Here is a 19,430-nt window from a genome sequence, read left to right as displayed (position 1 = left end):
TTGTATGTTTCTATTGTTTCCAACCATTTTTCGCTATTTTTGAATTACCTGTTGTGTATATAGCTGCGGCTTAGGCCTGGCTAGAGGCTGCTGCCGCTCCTTGGGGTAATTGGTGTGATCCGTCCACGACTTGGACCTGGCGGGGTGGGGGGGCCCATTTGCGCCCCCCTTCTGGGTGCCCTCTCCCGGCCACGAAGGGAACTTCTCATGGCCGGGACCGTAGCGCACTGCTTTCAAGCTGGCAGAGTCTCTCACTGGTACTGTGCACACCTGACAAAAACACACAAATAAATAATTTAATTGAAAATGTCCATTTGGTAAATTCAATGTAATTTGGTCTCAATGTAATTGGTCAACGGGTTAAGCATGCACAAAGTGATTCCTGGTTTTTCGACGTTAAATGTTCGAAAATTTTCGACATTACATGAAACAAAATTCAGGGGAGGAGCAGTTTTGAGCTGTGCCTTTGAGTCTCCCCCAACAATAAAAAAAAATTGCGTACCATTGAATCAATAAATGAATTATGAATAATTGCATGGGCGTCGATCCTGGGGAGGATACGGGGGACGCGTCCCCCCCCCACACGCTAATATTTTATGGTACAGGCTATGAACCCCGGAATAATTTATTGAAGATTTAAATTATTATAAGCTTGAGTTGATCTCTGTAACACAGTTTTAGCTATAAAGTAAAAATTACAGCTTTGTATGGTTATTTATCTATCCTGCTCTGGTTGGTAATCAAAACAAACAATATGCTCGTTTTTTGTAAATAATTTGTATTTTCTAGAACTTGAAACTTTCAACTAGAAAATTTAATTTATTTATCCAATAATTTACCACTGCCGAATACGAGGATTTAAAACGGATTTGAAGTAGAATATGCTTCAAGAACCTTAATTTTTTTCGTCTTTTTTGGCCACATAGGACCACATAAGTCATTCCTTTCATTCATTTTAATAGGTTGTTTTTCGAAAAAACTTTGCTGGGGACACCCCCCAGACCCCACAGTACGTCCCCCCAACGTCAAACAGAAATCTACGCCAATGAATAATTGTCTTTTAAAAATATTTGTTATTTGGTCAATTTTTTGTAACAAATAGACTGTTTTTGCATCATATTATGAAATGTAGAGAAATTTTACACTAAAAGACTGATTTGCACAGGGACTGATTGGGAAAACCATACAGTACACAGAAGCCCTATATAGACGGTACATAGTTAACTCAACAAAGTGTCAATTAATTTCAGTTTTAGGATGATTAAAACATAGAAGATGGCGATGCTGCTAAAAACGTTTCAGAAATCCTCTTGTGACATGGAGGAGTGAAAAATTCTCAAAAAAGAACGAAGAAATGATGTTGAAGATGCTGGAGGTAGAAATTGCAATTTTCTTAGATGAGTTGATAATGAAAACATGATTTAAAAGCTTAATATTTATAAGAAGTTGATGAGACACGTTACAAATATTATTGATTGGGAAATAGAGATTCATAAAATACACAATATCACTAAAAATCTCAGTACCCTTGAGATAAAATCCTTAAAATCAGTACCCTCAGTACCCTTAATCTCATCACAACATGTTAGTTTTCTTTCTATTTCTATAAAAAGTAGCCCTATACAGAAAAGAGATACACAATATCACTTATATCACTGCTAAAATGTTGGAAATGTTTGTTCATAGCAGGTTAAAGTTCATTCACATTTTTATTCAAATTATTTCAATATTGACAAATACAAGAGTTCAACATTGACAAAGCTGTTTGACTAAACTGTTTTAAAGCTGTTACTTTGTAACAAAAGCTGTTACTTTGTAACATTATTTTGCATTTCATTGACGTAACAAGCAGTAATTACTCTGGGAGCGGAAATAATCAAACTTCAGCGTCCATTAAAGTTTTACTACCTCAGTTCACTTTTTTGTCAATGAAATGAAAACGAAACCTTAGATGAGAGAGGAAAGATGGAAGATAAGAAGGGAGCTGAACAAAAGGATTGGAGGTAATTTCGCGGATGATAGAAGATCTTATGTGGCACTAGACAATGTGGTAGGTGAAGTTTGACAATTAGCAATGGATAATGGTGATTTAATGGATAATTATTCTTTATTCTTTCTTAGTTGGTGAGTGAGGAGAAAGAGAAGAAAAAGAGAGAGAGAAGCGAGAGGAGTAGAATGTGGATCAGGAAGATGTTGAAAAGAAGGAGTAGAAGGAGCCTGAGTGGTGGAGAAGTAATAAGAGTAGATTAACGGAGACAAGGAAAAGATGGAGAAGAAGAAGGAGGAGGAGGAAGAGGAGGGGGTGAAGGAGAAGGAGGAAGAGGAGTAAGTTTAGAAGGACGAAGATGAGGAGGTAAAGAATGTAAACAGAGAAATGAGTGTGAAAAGGAGGGGGAGGAGTTAAGAGGAACAAGGGAGATGTCATGAGAGGAAGAGGAAGAGGAGGAGGAGGAGGAGGAGGAGGATGAGGAGGAGTAGGTGGAGTATTGAGAGGAGAAGGAGGAGTAGGTGGAGTATTGAGAGGAGGAGGGGAAGGAGTAGAAGGGGGAAGAGAAGAAGTAAGAGTAGGAGGACGGCGATGAGGAGGTAAAGAATGTAAACAGAGGAATGAGTTTGATAAAAAGGGGGAGGAGTAGTGGTAAAAAAGGAAAATGTCATGAGAAAGAGGAAGAGGTGGTGGGGGAGGTGTAGGAGGAGGATGAGCAGAAGGTGAAGAAGGAAGAGGGGGAGGAGAATAAGGAGAAAGAGGGAGAACAGACAAGGATGAAGAGGTAAAGAATGGAAACCGAGGAATGAGTGTGAAAAGAAGGAGGAGAAGTTGAGAGAAAGAAGGAAGATGTCATAGGAGTAAGAACGATGTCATGAGAGATAGTGTGAGTGGGTGGAAAATAGTGTGGTGAGGGAAAAGGACAGATGAAGAATCAGGATGAAAGGATTGGAGTATTGTGAAGAATTGTAATAAGGAATGAGCTTTTCAATTGAGTCGTCAGCTGTAGTGCATTGAATAGGAGATAATCGAACAGTGGCTAACAGCAATTCTATTGTTTACAGTTCACTGTAAACGAGGATGGTAAAACGAAAGGTGGAAAATATAGAAGCCTAGAAAAAGGTGAAGATGGAAAAGGATATGATGAGAGGAAAAAAGGAGAAGAAGAAGAAGAAGAAGGAGCAGAATCAGAAGGAGTAGATATGGAAGGGAAAGTGTAAGGAGTGGAAGGAGAAGCGAATGAGGAGGAGGAGATGAAGGAGTAAAAGAATAAGAAGAGAAGAAGAAGAAGAAGAAGAAGAAGAAGAAGAAGAAGAAGAAGAAGAAGAAGAAGAAGACGACACTAAGACAAGAGAATGGGATGAGCACAGGGATGTAGTCACGTATTTTTCTGTGAAGTGTACAACAGATTTTAAAATAGATTATTTTGTTTGGTCACACAGTCTCACAGCATATAAGTGGTTCTCATGACTACAGACTACTTGCCTTTTCTATTTTGAAAATGGTGCAAAATATTCATCAGCATTTATGAATATTGAGAATCTACCTTTTATGAATTTCACATTATAATTTCTATTATCAAAAGACAAAGCTTGGAATTAAAATTGATGGATAATATCATAAAGTTACACCTTTGGAGTTACTTGACATTGAATTGATAGTTTACTCTAATCTTCCACATCCTTATTATTTAGATGTTGGAATCTATTTTTCTCATTGTTAATTTTGTATTTGATACTTCAATGTTTGGATCCTCTCAGGTTGCTTATATATTTAATCAACACTGTTTATATTGTTTTATTAGTCGTTCCCTAATCCCACTCCTAATCCTAATCCCAATGGAAATATTAATAGTGGGATTATTCTCTAACCATTTTTCTTGCTCCTTCATTCATCACAATTACTGAAAACCCAAAACTACAACCATCTCTTCTCAGGCCAAACCAAGTATCCTAATGAACAATATTGTCCAGTTAATGATGAAAATCTTCTGTACAATTTAATAATCTTTAGTGAAGTTTGAGGCAACGGAAAACATTCAAATTAACAACTAAACACAGTACCGAACTCAGATGGATTCATTTGGAAAATATCTTATTTGGAAAAGATCAAAAAGTACTTCCATACAACTAAATCTAAATACTGAATTCACATGAACAAATAACAAATATTCCAAAATAGTGTGATTCCTTTACGCGCCCCTCCAATTCTCCCACAAATTCAAACACGTACTTCTTCATTTTCTTCAAAAGTATCGTTCATTCTTTACGGCACTTCTCCCTCATAAGTGGCCCGGAATTGAGACATTATCTCTCGATACGAAACAATCTCAAACAAACCAAGATTATCATCATTATTCATACAGGAAGAACATTGCAAATACTGTCCGATTATGACACAAGAGTATACAGTTACCCTGCCGTTTAGGATGGTGCCTCCACGTAACTGTAGCCTATATTCCTTTTCGGTACCATAGTGTGTGTGCAATCATCTGCCAAATTATTGGGAAAACAAACAGAAATAAGAGAAAGTGAAATCGCTTATTTGGACTCTGTCCTTTTCTGATGCCTTATTATCGTGATTTCTTATCTCTGTTATTTGGATCGTGTACTGAGCACTCCAGTAGTGCAGTTCAGTTCATACTGTCAGTAATCCTTATAACTAATATCATTTCTTCCCATTCAAACAATACTGAAAGTTTACAGTGAAATCTACAGGTAGGCTTCAGGATTTGCTCACTGCTTTGTCTGAGTTTCGATCAACAGCACACAAATTATAATTGGAGTCAAAATTTTTGTTTGTTTCCTGCAATAATCCCTCATCTACTCTCTCTCCCACACTCTCTCTTTCTCTCGCTCGATCTTTTTTGTGAACCTGTACCTCGGATAATAAAAGAATATTACACTACCTTCAGTATAGACTTCGGGTTGTGTTTACACTCCAGGCAATTTAGGGCCGGTTTCCGAGCTCGGGATTTAGCTAAGTCCTAGACTTTAAACAGCTGGAGTCAGAAAATTGGCTTTCCAAAACGGGGCGTAGTCGCAGCTTTTATAACAGTAGTCGTAGTTTTTATTTTTTAATTTCTATAATTGAAAACGTTTTTCCTTGACGAAATTAGACATTCCTAAATAATTCAAAATAGCTGAAACTTTACACTATTTTCTCATCTTCACCTACCAAAGAATTTGATCATATAAGAAGACTTGAGTCATGGTTCTTTCCACATCCAGCTCGACCGTTGATGTGGGTATAATATTGTTATATTGTATAATTGTTACAATGAGACTGATGAATAATGCTGATGTATGATAAAAAACTAAATTTCAATACATGTTTTCGTAGATAATGCGTTTATAGAGAATATTGCAGTTCAATGTAATGATTATAAACGTTATAAACTATGGTAGGTTCTTTTCTTTCACTTTGTGCTCCAAGGAGAATGAATAACTGGACCCTACAAGCGTGAAAATATTGCAGTGAAAATTTAAAATAACAAAACTAATAGTAAACATTTATTGGAAATTTATTTTTATTTTTATAACCTGACGATGGTGTGATCACCGAAACTAGTAGTTACAATTTGTATTCTTGTTTTATTATTTTATTAATTTTAAAGGGTACTATAATTCTATAATTCTTTTATAAATAAGAGAAAGTAGCCCTGGATTCATACATTTAAAAAAAACGTTATTAGATTTCCTACTCATATTATTTCATCTTTTACGACTTCTCTGCTGGAATTTTTGTATTGAACTAGTCTTATAGTCTCTCATACATTGTAATCAAATCATACATCGTGTTAGGTGAAACTTCACTACTCTGCATCTGTAAACGAGTAATAATTGGAGCTTGTTTATAAGTATTTTACTAACAAATATCACATTAGTTTACTTGCTACTGACTGTAGGGAACACGAGCACACAACTGATTGACGATTTATGCTTGAAATCACTTATTCCAGAACCATCAATTCATTCCAACCAGGATCCTCTCTCTAATTCTTCTTTTACATCCTTTTCTCATTCTTCTTGTTCTCTCCCTTTTTCTTCTTCTTGTACTTTCTATTCCATTTTTCTTTTCTTGTCATATCTCGCTCCATCTCCTTCACCCACGCTTCTAGGGTCCAGTTAGTCCTTCTCCTTGGAACACAAAGTAAAAGAAAAATGTTGTGCATAGTTTAGCTCCGACCTCGTTCCAATCATAACCGACGATTATTTGTTATCGAAGGGAGGAAAAGAGGATAGACAAACAGCTTGTTAAAATATTTTTTCCCCTGTAATTTACATGAATAACTAAGTGAATTGTAAGTATTACATCTGCGTGTCAACCGAATGATGATTTTGTGCCAGTTGAGTGAGCTACAATTTGTATAAATTATTTATAAGTTGAACTTTCACTCATAAGCATTGACTGTGTGATTGCTGTTGGGGCTTTGATTTATTTTTGGCCTTGAATGTTATTTGATTGATTGGTTACAAATTTGTTGAATATTTTTGAATCAACGGTATAATATTGGTGAATGATACTTGAGAATGTCTTCAGCCAAGCACGCTTTGGTTAACTAGCAACTGATAGAAGATTCAATCAGAATATTTCTGGTAGTTGATGTGAAAATTATGATTGTTTGTTTACCAAAGCTTTATATTTTAGGAACGCTCTTATCAATACGGCCCTAAATGCTACATACCCCATCACAGGAGACGCATGATTATAACAACATGAATAGATAACATAATTCTTTAATGCTTCAATATCACAATGGACCTCTAACAATCTCTGGAAGACGATTCATTGATGTTTTCAACATGTAAATTCAAGGAAGGAGGATGATTCATAATCATAGAAACTTCTATCTATTTAGGATTAATGGATACTACTTCAAGCACAGTGAATAATCCAGCATCAAATTGTTGACGTATCATCATTGACATTCCTTTTCACTTTCTAAACAGATTCGATGATTCGGAGTATCATCACATTCAAAAATAGAATCTTAAGGTAGATGTACAAATGAACAATCATGAACAAATGCTCCGCAGAGTATAATATTGTAAATGACTATGCATACAGAAATGGACAGAGAGAAAATTGAGCCTGCATGCAGAGTTGACCAGACATAATATGCGGGCAGAAGAACGTTTAGGAGCAGTGACCTAGAGAGGAAATTTCCTACGTCTGTCTGCATACGTCAGTCTGTTACGGTCAAAATAACTTTGTCATAAGATAATATTTTGTTTTTTAACACAAAATTGGTTAATCAGCCTCTCATCTAGGCTGGTTTGGTAGATAGTTAGTAGGAAGAATACTTCGAATATTCTTTCCAAAGAATGGACATTGATATGTCCAAAGCTCCGCCAATTTATGTAGATGCATAACAATATTAGTCTATCTATTTTATCTATAGTTATTACGAATTGTTTTTTTTTTCATATTATATACAGCTCTATAATTATTTTCTTAATTTATATTTTGTAAATTCATCCATAATTTTGCTGTATTGTAAGCTATTGTATATAAGTGTATAAGCCAGTAGGCCTATATATTGTAATATACATAAATAAAGTACTCAATCAATCAATCTAGTATCATATTTCAAGCTTCAAGTTCGAACTTTTAATCAATCATCACAGAGCTTCGATTAGTTCACACGTTAGCTCGTTTAAAAATTCGGTAATTAAACGAATCAAGATAACAATAAATTCACAGCAGGTAAATGCACTCCAAAACCACGTAGAACGGTATATCCACTTCATTCAAAGGAACAAAAAGCTGTGAAAGAGAATTTAAAAGCCATCACTCTGCACTAAAATGGGAAACTTTGTTACGATGTGTTGTCCCTAGAACAATAAATCTCAATTCATTAACCTCTTAAATTCCCATTCGAAGCAACACTTTGTGCGAAACAATTGGAAAGACGCCATGCATAGTCCCTCTGGGTATTTGCAATTTTCCCACACTAAAATAGCAACGGAGATGCAGAGCGTAAACAACGAAAGAAAGCGAGAAGAGATTGGAGAAGGAGGCAGTAGAGAAAGAAGATATAACTTCTTCCAGCATTCTTCCTTCCAAATATGTACTATGGTTGATTTCGTTATTTACAGGGGTGATTCACGGTGGCCTCCTCAACACACTTCTATTTTTTCATAATATCTTTATATTCTTCTTCTTCTTCTTCTTCCTGTTCTTCTTCTTCTTCCTCATCTTCATCGTCTTCTTCTTCGTCTTCTTCTTCTTCTTCTTCATCGTCTTCTTCTTCGTCTTCTTCTTCTTCTTTCTTCTTCTTATCAATACGGCCCTAAATGCTACATACCCCATCACAGGAGACGCATGATTATAACAACATGAATAGATAACATAATTCTTTAATGCTTCAATATCACAATGAACCTCTAACAATCTCTGGAAGACGATTCATTGATGTTTTCAACATGTAAATTCAAGGAAGAAGGATGATTCATAATCATAGAAACTTCTATCTATTTAGGATTAATGGATACTACTTCAAGCACAGTGAATAATCCAGCATCAAATTGTTCACGTATCATCATTGACATTCCTTTTCACTTTCTAAACAGATTCGATGATTCGGAGTATGATGCATCACATTCAAAAATAGAATCTTAAGGTAGATGTACAATTGAACAATCATGAACAAATATGCTCCTTAGAGTATAATATTGTGGAGACCTATTAATACAGCAATAGGCAGAGAGAAAATCGAGCCCTGCATGCAAAGTTGACCAGACATAATATGCAGACAGAAGAACGTTTTATGATCAGTGACATTCGATCACCTAGAGAGAAAATTTTCCTACGTCTGTCTGCATACGTCAGTCTGTTACGGTATGCGCTTGCCTTTAGGAGAGACTAGGGTCTGGAGGGATCAAAATAACTTTGTCATAAGATAATATTTTGTTTTTTAACACAAAATTGGTTAATCAGCCTCTCATCTGGGCTGGTTTGGTAGATAGTTAGTAGGAAGAATACTTCGAATATTCTTTCCAAAGAATGGACATTGATATGTCCAAAGCTCCGCCAATTTATGTAGATGCATAACAATATTAGTCTATCTATTTTATCTATAGTTATTACAAATTGTTTTTTTTTCATATTATATACAGCTCTATAATTATTTTCTTAATTTATATTTTGTAAATTCATCCATAATTTTGCTGTATTGTAAGCTATTGTATATAAGTGTTTCAGCCAGTATATATTGTAATCTACATAAATAAAGTACTCAATCAATCAATCAATCAATCAATCAATCAATCTAGTATCATATTTCAAGCTTCAAGTTCGAACTTTTAATCAATCATCACAGAGCTTCGATAAGTTCACACGTTAGCTCGTTTAAAAAATCGGTAATTTAACGAATCAAGATAACAATAAATTCACAGCAGGTAAATGCACTCCAAAACCACGTAGAACGGTATATCCACTTCATTCAAAGGAACAAAAAGCTGTGAAAGAGAATTTAAAAGCCATCACTCTGCACTAAAATGGGAAACTTTGTTACGATGTGTTGTCCCTAGAACAATAAATCTCAATTCATTATCCTCTTAAATTCCCATTCGAAGCAACACTTTGTGCGAGACAATTGGAAAGACGCCATGCATAGTCCCTCTGGGTATTTGCAATTTTCCCACATTAAAATAGTAACGGAGATGCAGAGCGTAAACAACGAAAGAAAGCGAGAAGAGATTGGAGAAGGAGGCAGTAGAGAAAGAAGATATAACTTCTTCCAGCATTCTTCCTTCCAAATACGTACTATGGTTGATTTCGTTATTTACAGGGGTGATTCACGGTGGCCTCCTCAACACACTTCTATTTTTTCATAATCTCTTTATATTCTTCTTCTTCTTCTTCCTGTTCTTCTTCTTCTTCTTCGTCTTCTTCTTCTTCCTGTTCTTGTTCGTCGTCTTCTTCTTCTTCTTCTTCTTCTTCTTCTTCTTCTTCTTCTTCTTCTTCTTTTTTTTACATTTTCTTCTTCTTCTCCATCCCTCTTCTTGTTCTTCTTCTTTCCTCTTCTTGTTCTTCATTCCTCTCCTTCTTCTCATTCCCTCTCCCTCTTCTCCTTTTCTCTTCTCCTTTTTCTTCTTTCTTCTCCTTCTACTTCTTCTTCTTACAAATCCTCCTTTTCCTCCCTCACTTTGTCATCATTCATCATCTTGACTCTTGTTCTACACTTTGAACATGGTTATTCATAACATAACTTTAAATTGAATTAATAAATTGAAAAAAATAAAATAATAGTGCTTACTTTGAAAAAAAATATTAATATACTGTTAATACCTTCGGAAAGATATCTTCTATAGGCCTTCTCTCTGCATGGAATACGTTCCAAACAACATGATTAACAGAAAAAGATAGATACTGCTATCTGCTATTGTCAATACTATTAACTATATATATAAATATATATATATACTATAGTTATAGTATATACTATATACATATAATATATGCTATATAGTAGCATATAGTGCTATATACATATATACTATATAGTTATATATATATATATAGTTTATAGTATTGACAATAGCAGTATCTATCTTTTTCTGTTAATCATGTTGTTTGGAACGTATTCCATGCAGAGAGTAGGCCTATAGAAGATATCTTTCCGAAGGTTACCTTCCATATTCTCTGATTTCATCACATGAACAAAAGCTACCACAGATTCTTCTTCCTCTTTCTTAACCTATTTCAATCAATAAGGCAACTGTTGTCCTTTCCAGCAATAGTTTCTCAAGAGTTCCATTATCCTAAAAATTGGAAATATTTCAATTATTCAGGTCAATGGGTCTTCTTCCAATTTCAATCATCTTCATTCACGAAATCATGATTATTTTGGAACTCTTCAGTATTAGTAATGGAACGAAGAACGTAGAACGTAGAGAGGGAAGAAAAGACAAGTAAAGATGAATCAATTCATTCAAGAATGAAAGGTTTTGGAAAAAACTTAGCAGAGGATTGTAGAGATAACATTAAGAAACGATTTTTGAATACTGAAAACGAACGGAGAATTAGTTAGAAATGTATATTTATAAAAGAGACCTGAAGTGTCATGAATCGGTGTCTTTTTTATTATTTTCACTTTTAATGGATATTTTAGAGAGATTAAAATAATCGATTGAAAGTTATTGAAAAATCAACATTTGAAAAGAATATGGTTATAGAAGGAGGCAAATTCTGTTGTTGGGGTCACAAGACTCATAACAACAACATATTGACGAATGATGTTAGAAAGGGAAACCAACTAGACAGTGAGTTGTTGGAAAACATAGGTTGAAATTTGAGGGAGATTATTAGAATATTTTTCGCTCTCATCTTTTCTTATACTTCTCTGTTGTTAATTCTTCTTGTCCTCCACGTTATTCCACTTCATTCCTCATTTTTGTTTACATCAGAGCCAAGTTGGAACAGAAATTCTACGAAAACTCTAAAGATTTAAATTTAGCCTCCAAAGCTTGAAACAAATGATGTATAAAAGACGATGGTGATTCTGGACAGCAGAGAAATTATAAACGTTCAGGAGGGAAGAAAAGAAGAAGAGAAGGAGGGAAGAATACAAAGTAGGAGACAAAGTGGAGGATGAGAGAAGGGGAACTGAAGAAAAGAGAAGGAGGGCAGAATACAAAATAGGGGACAAAGCGGGAAGAATATTTGACAGAAAGAAATAAGAATACGACGACTTTTGAAACAAACCACAAGGATCGTTACAATCCGGCATTCCTCAATCCACAGTCACGATTATCCGACAATGACTAGATTTCGTTGATTGACATCTGCTATTACAATCAATCTAACTGTGATTGATTCAGAGGGTTCTGATTGATTATTTCATCATAACCGACAATCGGAAAAGTTGTTTTTTTGAGTAGAAATCGACGAATTTTGAAAGTAGGTGAATGAAAGCCAAGAAGAGAAGAATGAAAAAAAATGATCTGTTTTCAATTTCAGTTGATTTCAATCACGATAATGACCAATTTGGACTAATTTGTGTCTAATGATTCAGATTGATGGAATTTGGCGATTTTGGTCGGTCGTTAATCGAAATTAGATATCAAAGATCAAAAATTATCATTACTTTTATTCATCATAATCAATTGATATAATCAGTCATAGAAATACATTTGATTGACGAGGAAGTTAATTGGTAGACTGAGTAATTAACAAAGAAATTGATGGGAAAGTACAGTAGACATAAAATTCGGTCTATTAGGCTATTAAACATTAATACGCGTACAATAATAAATTATCTTGATAAAAATAGATTTCCTCTACCGTTTACACAGTTAAAATATAAATCTTGTGCTCAGTTTCATGCCAAAAATGTTTTTAGCTTAGTTTTCAAAACAAACGTTCTCGGAGATGGACCTTGATTTTGTCAATGATATAGTCAACAGCTAGCAAATTGATTAACAAAGAATGACGTATACCCTGAAGCTAGTCGTATTCTGAACATAGTTTAAATTTTTGTGTAAAATCTTATTGGAGACTCAACAATTGTAGATTCAGTCTTGATTTATTGATCTAGGGGTGACTCCCCCACAAACACATGGACGCACCACAACTAAATTTAAAATCCTACCCTCACCCCCATAAATTGGGAACCCAAAAAAGGTTATACAGCAGTTTACACTGCTCAATCACTTTTTTGGGACCCTCCACAGGTTTGATTTTAAGCCAAACCCCCCCCCCCTTTCTGTCGGTACCCCTGCTTGAACATTGAATACTGAGTTTACTATTTTCTATTGATTCTTGTACAAATTATTATTCCTGTACAATTCTCATTATTCATTCACATTCATTCCGTGGGAACACAGGAAATAGAAAAATAGTCAAAAGTTGTTCTATTTTTAATAGCTTGACACACCATCAGCTGTGGCTACTGACTAGAACGTATTCAAGATGGAGAAATTCGAAACAAAGAAACTGAATTTCGATAGCCGGAGAGTAGCCTACGCTCCATATGAATAAAAAATGCATACATATCCTCTCTTGGAATCTCTCCATCAAAAATGTCAAATACAAAGCATATCTGAAATCAAGTAATCAATCTCAATAAGTAGCTCATACGCGGTCAGTTCTATTATCATAACTCTTGAACAATCAATGAAAACATCAATGAAGAACAATCAAAACTTACAATCAGAGAAGTGTTGTAGGATTGTCATTCCACTTGAAGCGAATCTGATTGATAATGATTGACTCAATTCAACTTGTTGGATACTAATTTTTGTCAATCATTGTCTTCTCATTGTTAATTGGTTTCCTCAATCATTGTCTCCTTTAACTATTATGATTATCATTGTTCCCATAGTCATGGTCATGATTTCCTCCCACAAAGTCTTCAATTCCATGTCACATTGAAACGAGAATTGATTCTGATATTCGAATATTGTCTTCCTTGTTAACATGAGATGGGAGTTCGTTTTGAATGACACAACTGCTGAGTCGTATTTAGTGTTGAGTTCTATTGTTTTATAGATTTGTTTCTCAAGTACTCATTCGTGAATGAAGTTAAACAGAGTCTAAGGATTGTCCCCGAGTGCAATGGTCAGAGTAGTCCTACGTGAGGTCAAAAATGACACATTTCCTGAATAAAAATGGTAATGCAACTCTAGATCGACAATGATGTTATAACGGGAACTAGTATCTCTAAAATTGTTTGTGGCAAATTTAAATACGTTTTTTGACAGAGCAAAGTGAGGTCTAAGATTCAAGTCGACGGTTTGGCATTTCTCTTAATGTTTAAATGTTTGAATGTTTAAATGTTTGAATGTTTAAATGTTTGAATGTTTAAATGCTTAAATGTTTATATGTTGCGCATTTACGGCAAAACGCGGTAATAGATTTCCATGAAATTTGACAGGTATGTTCCGTTTTTAATTGCGCGTCGACTTATATACAACGTTTTTTGGAAATTTTGCATTTCAAGGATAATATAAAAGGAAAAAGGAGCCTCCTTCAAACGCCAATATCAGAGTAAAAATCAGACTATAGAATTATTCATCATAAATCAGCTGACAAGTGATTACACAGATGTGTGGAGAAGCCAGTCTATTGCTGTATTTCCATAAGGTCTATAGTTTCAATCAGGTACTTGTGGATGAGAATAATGCGTGAGGTCTACTGTTCACAGAACTACTAGTTATTCATATGGATAATGAATAACAACTACAATTTTACCCCCACTACTACTATAGCCACCTCAAATAAATGCCAGGCTCAATAGGATCATAATTACTGTACAATGAGAATGGATGCTTAGCTCAATCACAAATCAACAGGAAAATTCTCCTACTCTGGCTAAATGCATTTCAACCTATCGTGGATTTCCCACTGTCTTTTCAAGCTACCAGTGGCTATTTCGGGCTGACAAGTTTACTGAACCTACAAATACTAAGTCTCCTTAGTACAAAGTGGATAAGAAGATTATAGATTCTTTGGTACTAGAGGTGGTATATTTGGCATCTTAAGGTGCGTACAGACTTTCGCTCTGCTCCGCAACCGGACGTCACTCCAGCAGAGCGATTGATGATCGACCGGGGAGCAAGAGTGGTTCGACCGGGGAACGCGAGAAGATCTAACATCTTCCGTAACGTTCATGATGGGTGCGACTGCAGAGCGGGGGCGGAGCGACTGTGGTACAATGGAGGAACGAGGGCGGTACGAGGGAGGAGCGTGCTCGGTGTGGGTTGGAAGCGCGTATATTTGTACGCAGCTTCAATCTTACAAAAAGAGACTGTACTGCTACACAAAAAGAAGAAATATTCCGGTATCACACGAACCCATAATAATTTCAATCCCGTCCAGCAATACTTTTTGCCTCATTCTTGTCCAGTACAATACATCCTGTGGAGTAATTATGCACATATTATTATAAAAATTTCCAACATTGAAGATTATTCGGTCGATCCTACCTTATAATGGGACCCCTTGGATTTACAAAGTACATACGAGAACTTGACTAATTAATTAGGTACGTAGTAACCCAAAACGAGAAGCCTTACGACGGTTTCAAAGTCCACACCCTTGCATGGGAAAGTATACTTCAAACTACAGATTACTGAGCAATACTGTATATACAAGAAGAAGAAATTTCAATACTTCCGAGCTCCAAACTATAGCATGTATCTTACTGTACAATACAGCAGTATATAATCAGATACAATAATAAGGATGTCATATCTGATGTCATGTATAATATGTAGACAATACGGTATAAAAATTGTATTGGACTTGAACTGGACGATACAGGTCAATACAATCAAAAATTATATTAGTAGTTCTGTGAACAGTAGACCTCACGCAGTATTCTCATCCACAAGTACCTGATTGAAACTATAGACCTTATGGAAATACAGCAATAGACTGGCTTCTCCACACATCTGTGTAATCACTTGTCAGCTGATTTTATGATGAATAATTCTATAGTCTGAATTTTACTCTAATATTGGCGTATGAAGGAGGCTCCTTTTTCCTTTTATATTACACTTGAAATGCAAAATTTCCAAAAACCTTGTATATACGTCGACGCGCAATTAAAAAAGGAACATACCTGTCATATTTCATGAAAATCTATTACCGAGTTTCGCCGTAAATGCGCAACATATAAACATTTAAAAATTAAGAGAAATGCCAAACCGTCGACTTGAATCTTTGACCTCACTTCGCTCGGTCAATAATATAATAAAGATATCATATATGTACTGTCAACGGTACAGTGCAATATAAACCTACAGTATACAAACCAGGATATAATACAGGATACAGTACACAGACTTTTGCAGGCAACTCCTATAAGTTTAAAACAAATAAAGAATTTGAATTTGGAAATCTGTATCAAGTTGAATTCCCACACAACTGTATCATAGTCAGTGAAAATATAATTCCTATGGGTTCTAATGGGACTATTCTCACTCAGCCCGGCCGAGAGAGTATGAATAGTCCCATTTGAACTCATAGGAATTATATTCTCACTGTACCGGACACGTTCACTGATACTGATATGTGGGGATCCGCCTTGAATATTCTTGGATATTTCTAGGTTTAGTGGTAGAGAGGACTTAAAAGCCCTAACTCCGTCTAATAAAGATTTTTTCCATTCATTTCATATTCTAATATAAATTAGAATACCTAATGTGTTCATCAGTACATACTTCCTAACAGCATAGAATAACCAATCTACTATTTCCTCCATGCTAACAGGAAAGAAACCCTATTGAGACTCACCGATGATGACAACAATGATGATGATGATGCACTAGTATTGTTGGGCGAGTGCTGGTGTTGGTGCGTGCGAGCGTCCTTGCAGCTCATGAACTGCAGCTGACTCTCGCTATGCAGCTGTTTCTCCTCCTGCAGCTGCAGATCGCTGATGTGCTGTTTACATCCTGACCAGGAATCAGCTGTTGGTTGACTGCTGCTGATGAGATGCTGATCTTGCTGATGCTGCATTGTGTCCAAGCTCCCGCTGAGGCTGCTGATGATGCTATCGCCATTGTTTCTGCAACAACGAAATTGAAGAATAATATGTAAGAAATATTGAAAAAAGTCAAATTGAATAAAGATATTAGCATAGAGAGAAGATAACATGAGCAACAAACATATAAATCATAGCCAATATCATTTTTTCATGATTATTAATTAGTTTGTATATAGAAAGAAAATAGCATAAGCCAATATTCATTATTATCTTTGATAATTATTAGGTTGCTGGTAAAATAAATTTGTAATATTTGTGAAACACCACCGCCTTATAGAGTGACTAATTTTTCATAATATAATTGATATATTATATAGTTTGCATATATTATATGGAATTGATAATTAACGTTTGAGGCTCTCTATCACTTATTGTATTTTTTGTTTAGTATTATCCTTAATTTTGAAGTAAATTAATATCTTTTGATTCTTACTTACTATAGAGTATCAAGTTTATTCTCTTTTGATTCAGTTTAATGATTTGAGTTTTCCTTTTCTTCCAATTTCAATTAACTCTATACCCTATTAATCATCCTTAGACCATTCAATACCTCATAATTCTTTTTAAATTCCTAAACACCCAGTTATATGGAAATTTTATTTCTCCTTAGTTTATTGTTGAAGTTAGCATATCATTCTATTTATGTATTTTATTATTTGTAGGCACCTGCTGTACAATCTTTTAGGTTTAGCGGGATCAATTTTGTAATGCATTTTACTGAATAAACTGATTGATAACGACATCAGTCGCGTTAGTTGAAATCGTAAATTATCTTCACAATGATTGAAAATTCATTGCTTGAGCAAATACTCTATAACCTTGAAAAAATAGGCAATATTATTCGTCTATGATATTAGTTTACGTGATTAACATAGTATTGGCGAAATATTCAGAAAAAATGTAGTAGGAAGGTAAATGACATACAAATTCACACTGAATGATAACTATATAATAATGTTAAAATATGGAGGTAGACTAGGAATTGTATATAGTAGAATAGGAATACACATAATTAAATTGTACTTTGTAAATCATGGATCATTGCGACTGCTCCATACCTTTGGAAAAAGCATGGAAAACTCCATTTATTTTGCAATAATAATTATGAGTCAACAAAACTGTAAACTCCTATTCAAACTTACTTAATAGTGAGTAGGTTTGTGATTTTGTATTATAATTTTTCAAATAAGTGAAATTTTTCCTTAGTTTTTTATTCATTGTGATACATTCTGTGATTCATTTGAAGTATTATGTCCAACTTCAAAATTCAAAATCTCCCTCGATCAAAAATCAAGTGACGAAGCAGTGTGTGATACTATAACATCAACCTTTGGATAACATTAACGTTTTGTCAAATTATTTGGAGAGAAATAGTACAGGCTCAAACTAGTTTTTCCTTCAATGTCATAATTATATTATGATTGTAGTATTTAGTACAAAAAATGAATTAATAGAGTAAAAATGAACTCCATTTGCAATAAATAATTTGGGCCTAGATGTGAAAGTAGAGTACAATATTATCGTGTTGATTATTTACAATGGTAGCTTCCCTTGCTTCCATGCTTCACACATAATTCACATTACATGAAGCAACAAAAGTCTTCGCATCTACTCCCCCTTGTGCAACTTGTGCATCATTGATTTTCGATAAAGATTCAGTCGAGTAAAGCATTGTTGAGTGACAAATGCACAAGTTTAGAATCTACAAACTGGATTCAAGTTTAGTAGAGAATAATCTACAAATTGAATTCAAGTTTAGTTGAGTGAAGAATGTCAAGTTGGAAATCTTATTCACAAATTCTGTGCGGCACCAATATCTTTTCAATATCTGAATTTTTCCAACCAAGAAAATCTAAAAATTGAATTAAGGTTTAGTTCAGTGAAGATTGTCAAGTTCAAAGTCTTATTCACAAATTAAGTGCAACACAAATACATTTTTAAAGCTGAATTTTTCAACCCACATATTTAAAGTAGTGCAAGTCAAGGTGGGACCGACAAACTTGTAAATCATCATCCGATAGGAACGACGCGGCATATTCAATGAACACTGGTTGCAGACAACAATTGAGACAGAATAACAATAGGATGGAAGAGGAGTCGAAAATACCTGATAGAAAATGAGAGAGTAAATAGGAGAAGAGAAAGAATTGTCTGGCAAAGAGGAGAGACGTCGTCATGCTTAGTCTCCGACAATCGATTTGATTCACTTGTGTTCTTATCAAATTCATTGACGCGGATGTGGATTGGAAGGAGGAGAATGCGAAACAGGGAAGAAAGAGACATGAAGAACTGATAGGAGAGAGAGGGAGTGGGAGTGAGGCGACGAAAATGTCTGGAAAGGGGTCCATTGATAAAAAGCAATCTCCAACCTCCTGCATACGTCAAGTTCAGCGCTCAAGATAGTCCAGCGATGGAGGTAAGATTTCACAATAATGGTTGTGCTAATTATTATGGGCACTATGATATTTATCATAATAAATTATGATATTGTTTTGAAAATGTGGATCTCACTCACTTGACTCAAAGTGTTTTCCTCACATCGTATAATAAATTCTATTTATTTCATAAAAATAAAAATATACCTTACGTATTTCTTAATATATAGGAAAGAAGAATTCCACGAACAAAAGTATCATTGTTTCTACACAGTGAGTATAGAATGTAATTCTATATATTACATTCTATATTCACTGTTTCTACAGTGAAACTGTTGCATTGACTGCATCAAAGTCTATTTCTACATTTTTCGGCTGTGAATTTTGAATGGTCATTACAATATTTTTAAATTGTTCAGTGTTTTTGGTTTCAAATTTGGACCTTCAAAACCTTAAATGTTATCCTTAACTGTTTGTTGTGAGCCATTTCGAATTTGCATGGAGCTGTAGCATTCATTACATTCTATATATGTGTGTGTGTGTGTGACAGTAATATAATTGAATTTGAATT

General features: G+C 34.8%; 1 protein-coding gene across 1 annotated transcript in view; it reads right to left on the bottom strand.

The window, feature by feature from the left end:
• Window positions 1-19,430, bottom strand: part of LOC111050429 — a 394,882-nt gene that overhangs the window by 211,974 nt on the left and 163,478 nt on the right. The window contains exons 2-3 of the mRNA XM_039430156.1: window positions 16,232-16,505; window positions 49-270 (exon numbers count right to left, since the gene is read on the bottom strand). Of these exons, the coding sequence (XP_039286090.1) occupies window positions 49-270; window positions 16,232-16,456 (447 nt within the window). The 5' untranslated portion in view covers window positions 16,457-16,505. The remainder of the gene's footprint in view (window positions 1-48; window positions 271-16,231; window positions 16,506-19,430) is intronic.

Source organism: Nilaparvata lugens, chromosome 6, assembly GCF_014356525.2.
Source record: "Nilaparvata lugens isolate BPH chromosome 6, ASM1435652v1, whole genome shotgun sequence".
Taxonomy (NCBI): domain Eukaryota; kingdom Metazoa; phylum Arthropoda; class Insecta; order Hemiptera; family Delphacidae; genus Nilaparvata; species Nilaparvata lugens.
The sequence above is the reverse complement of the archived record's forward strand: the minus strand, read 5'-3'. Positions and strand labels throughout refer to the sequence as shown.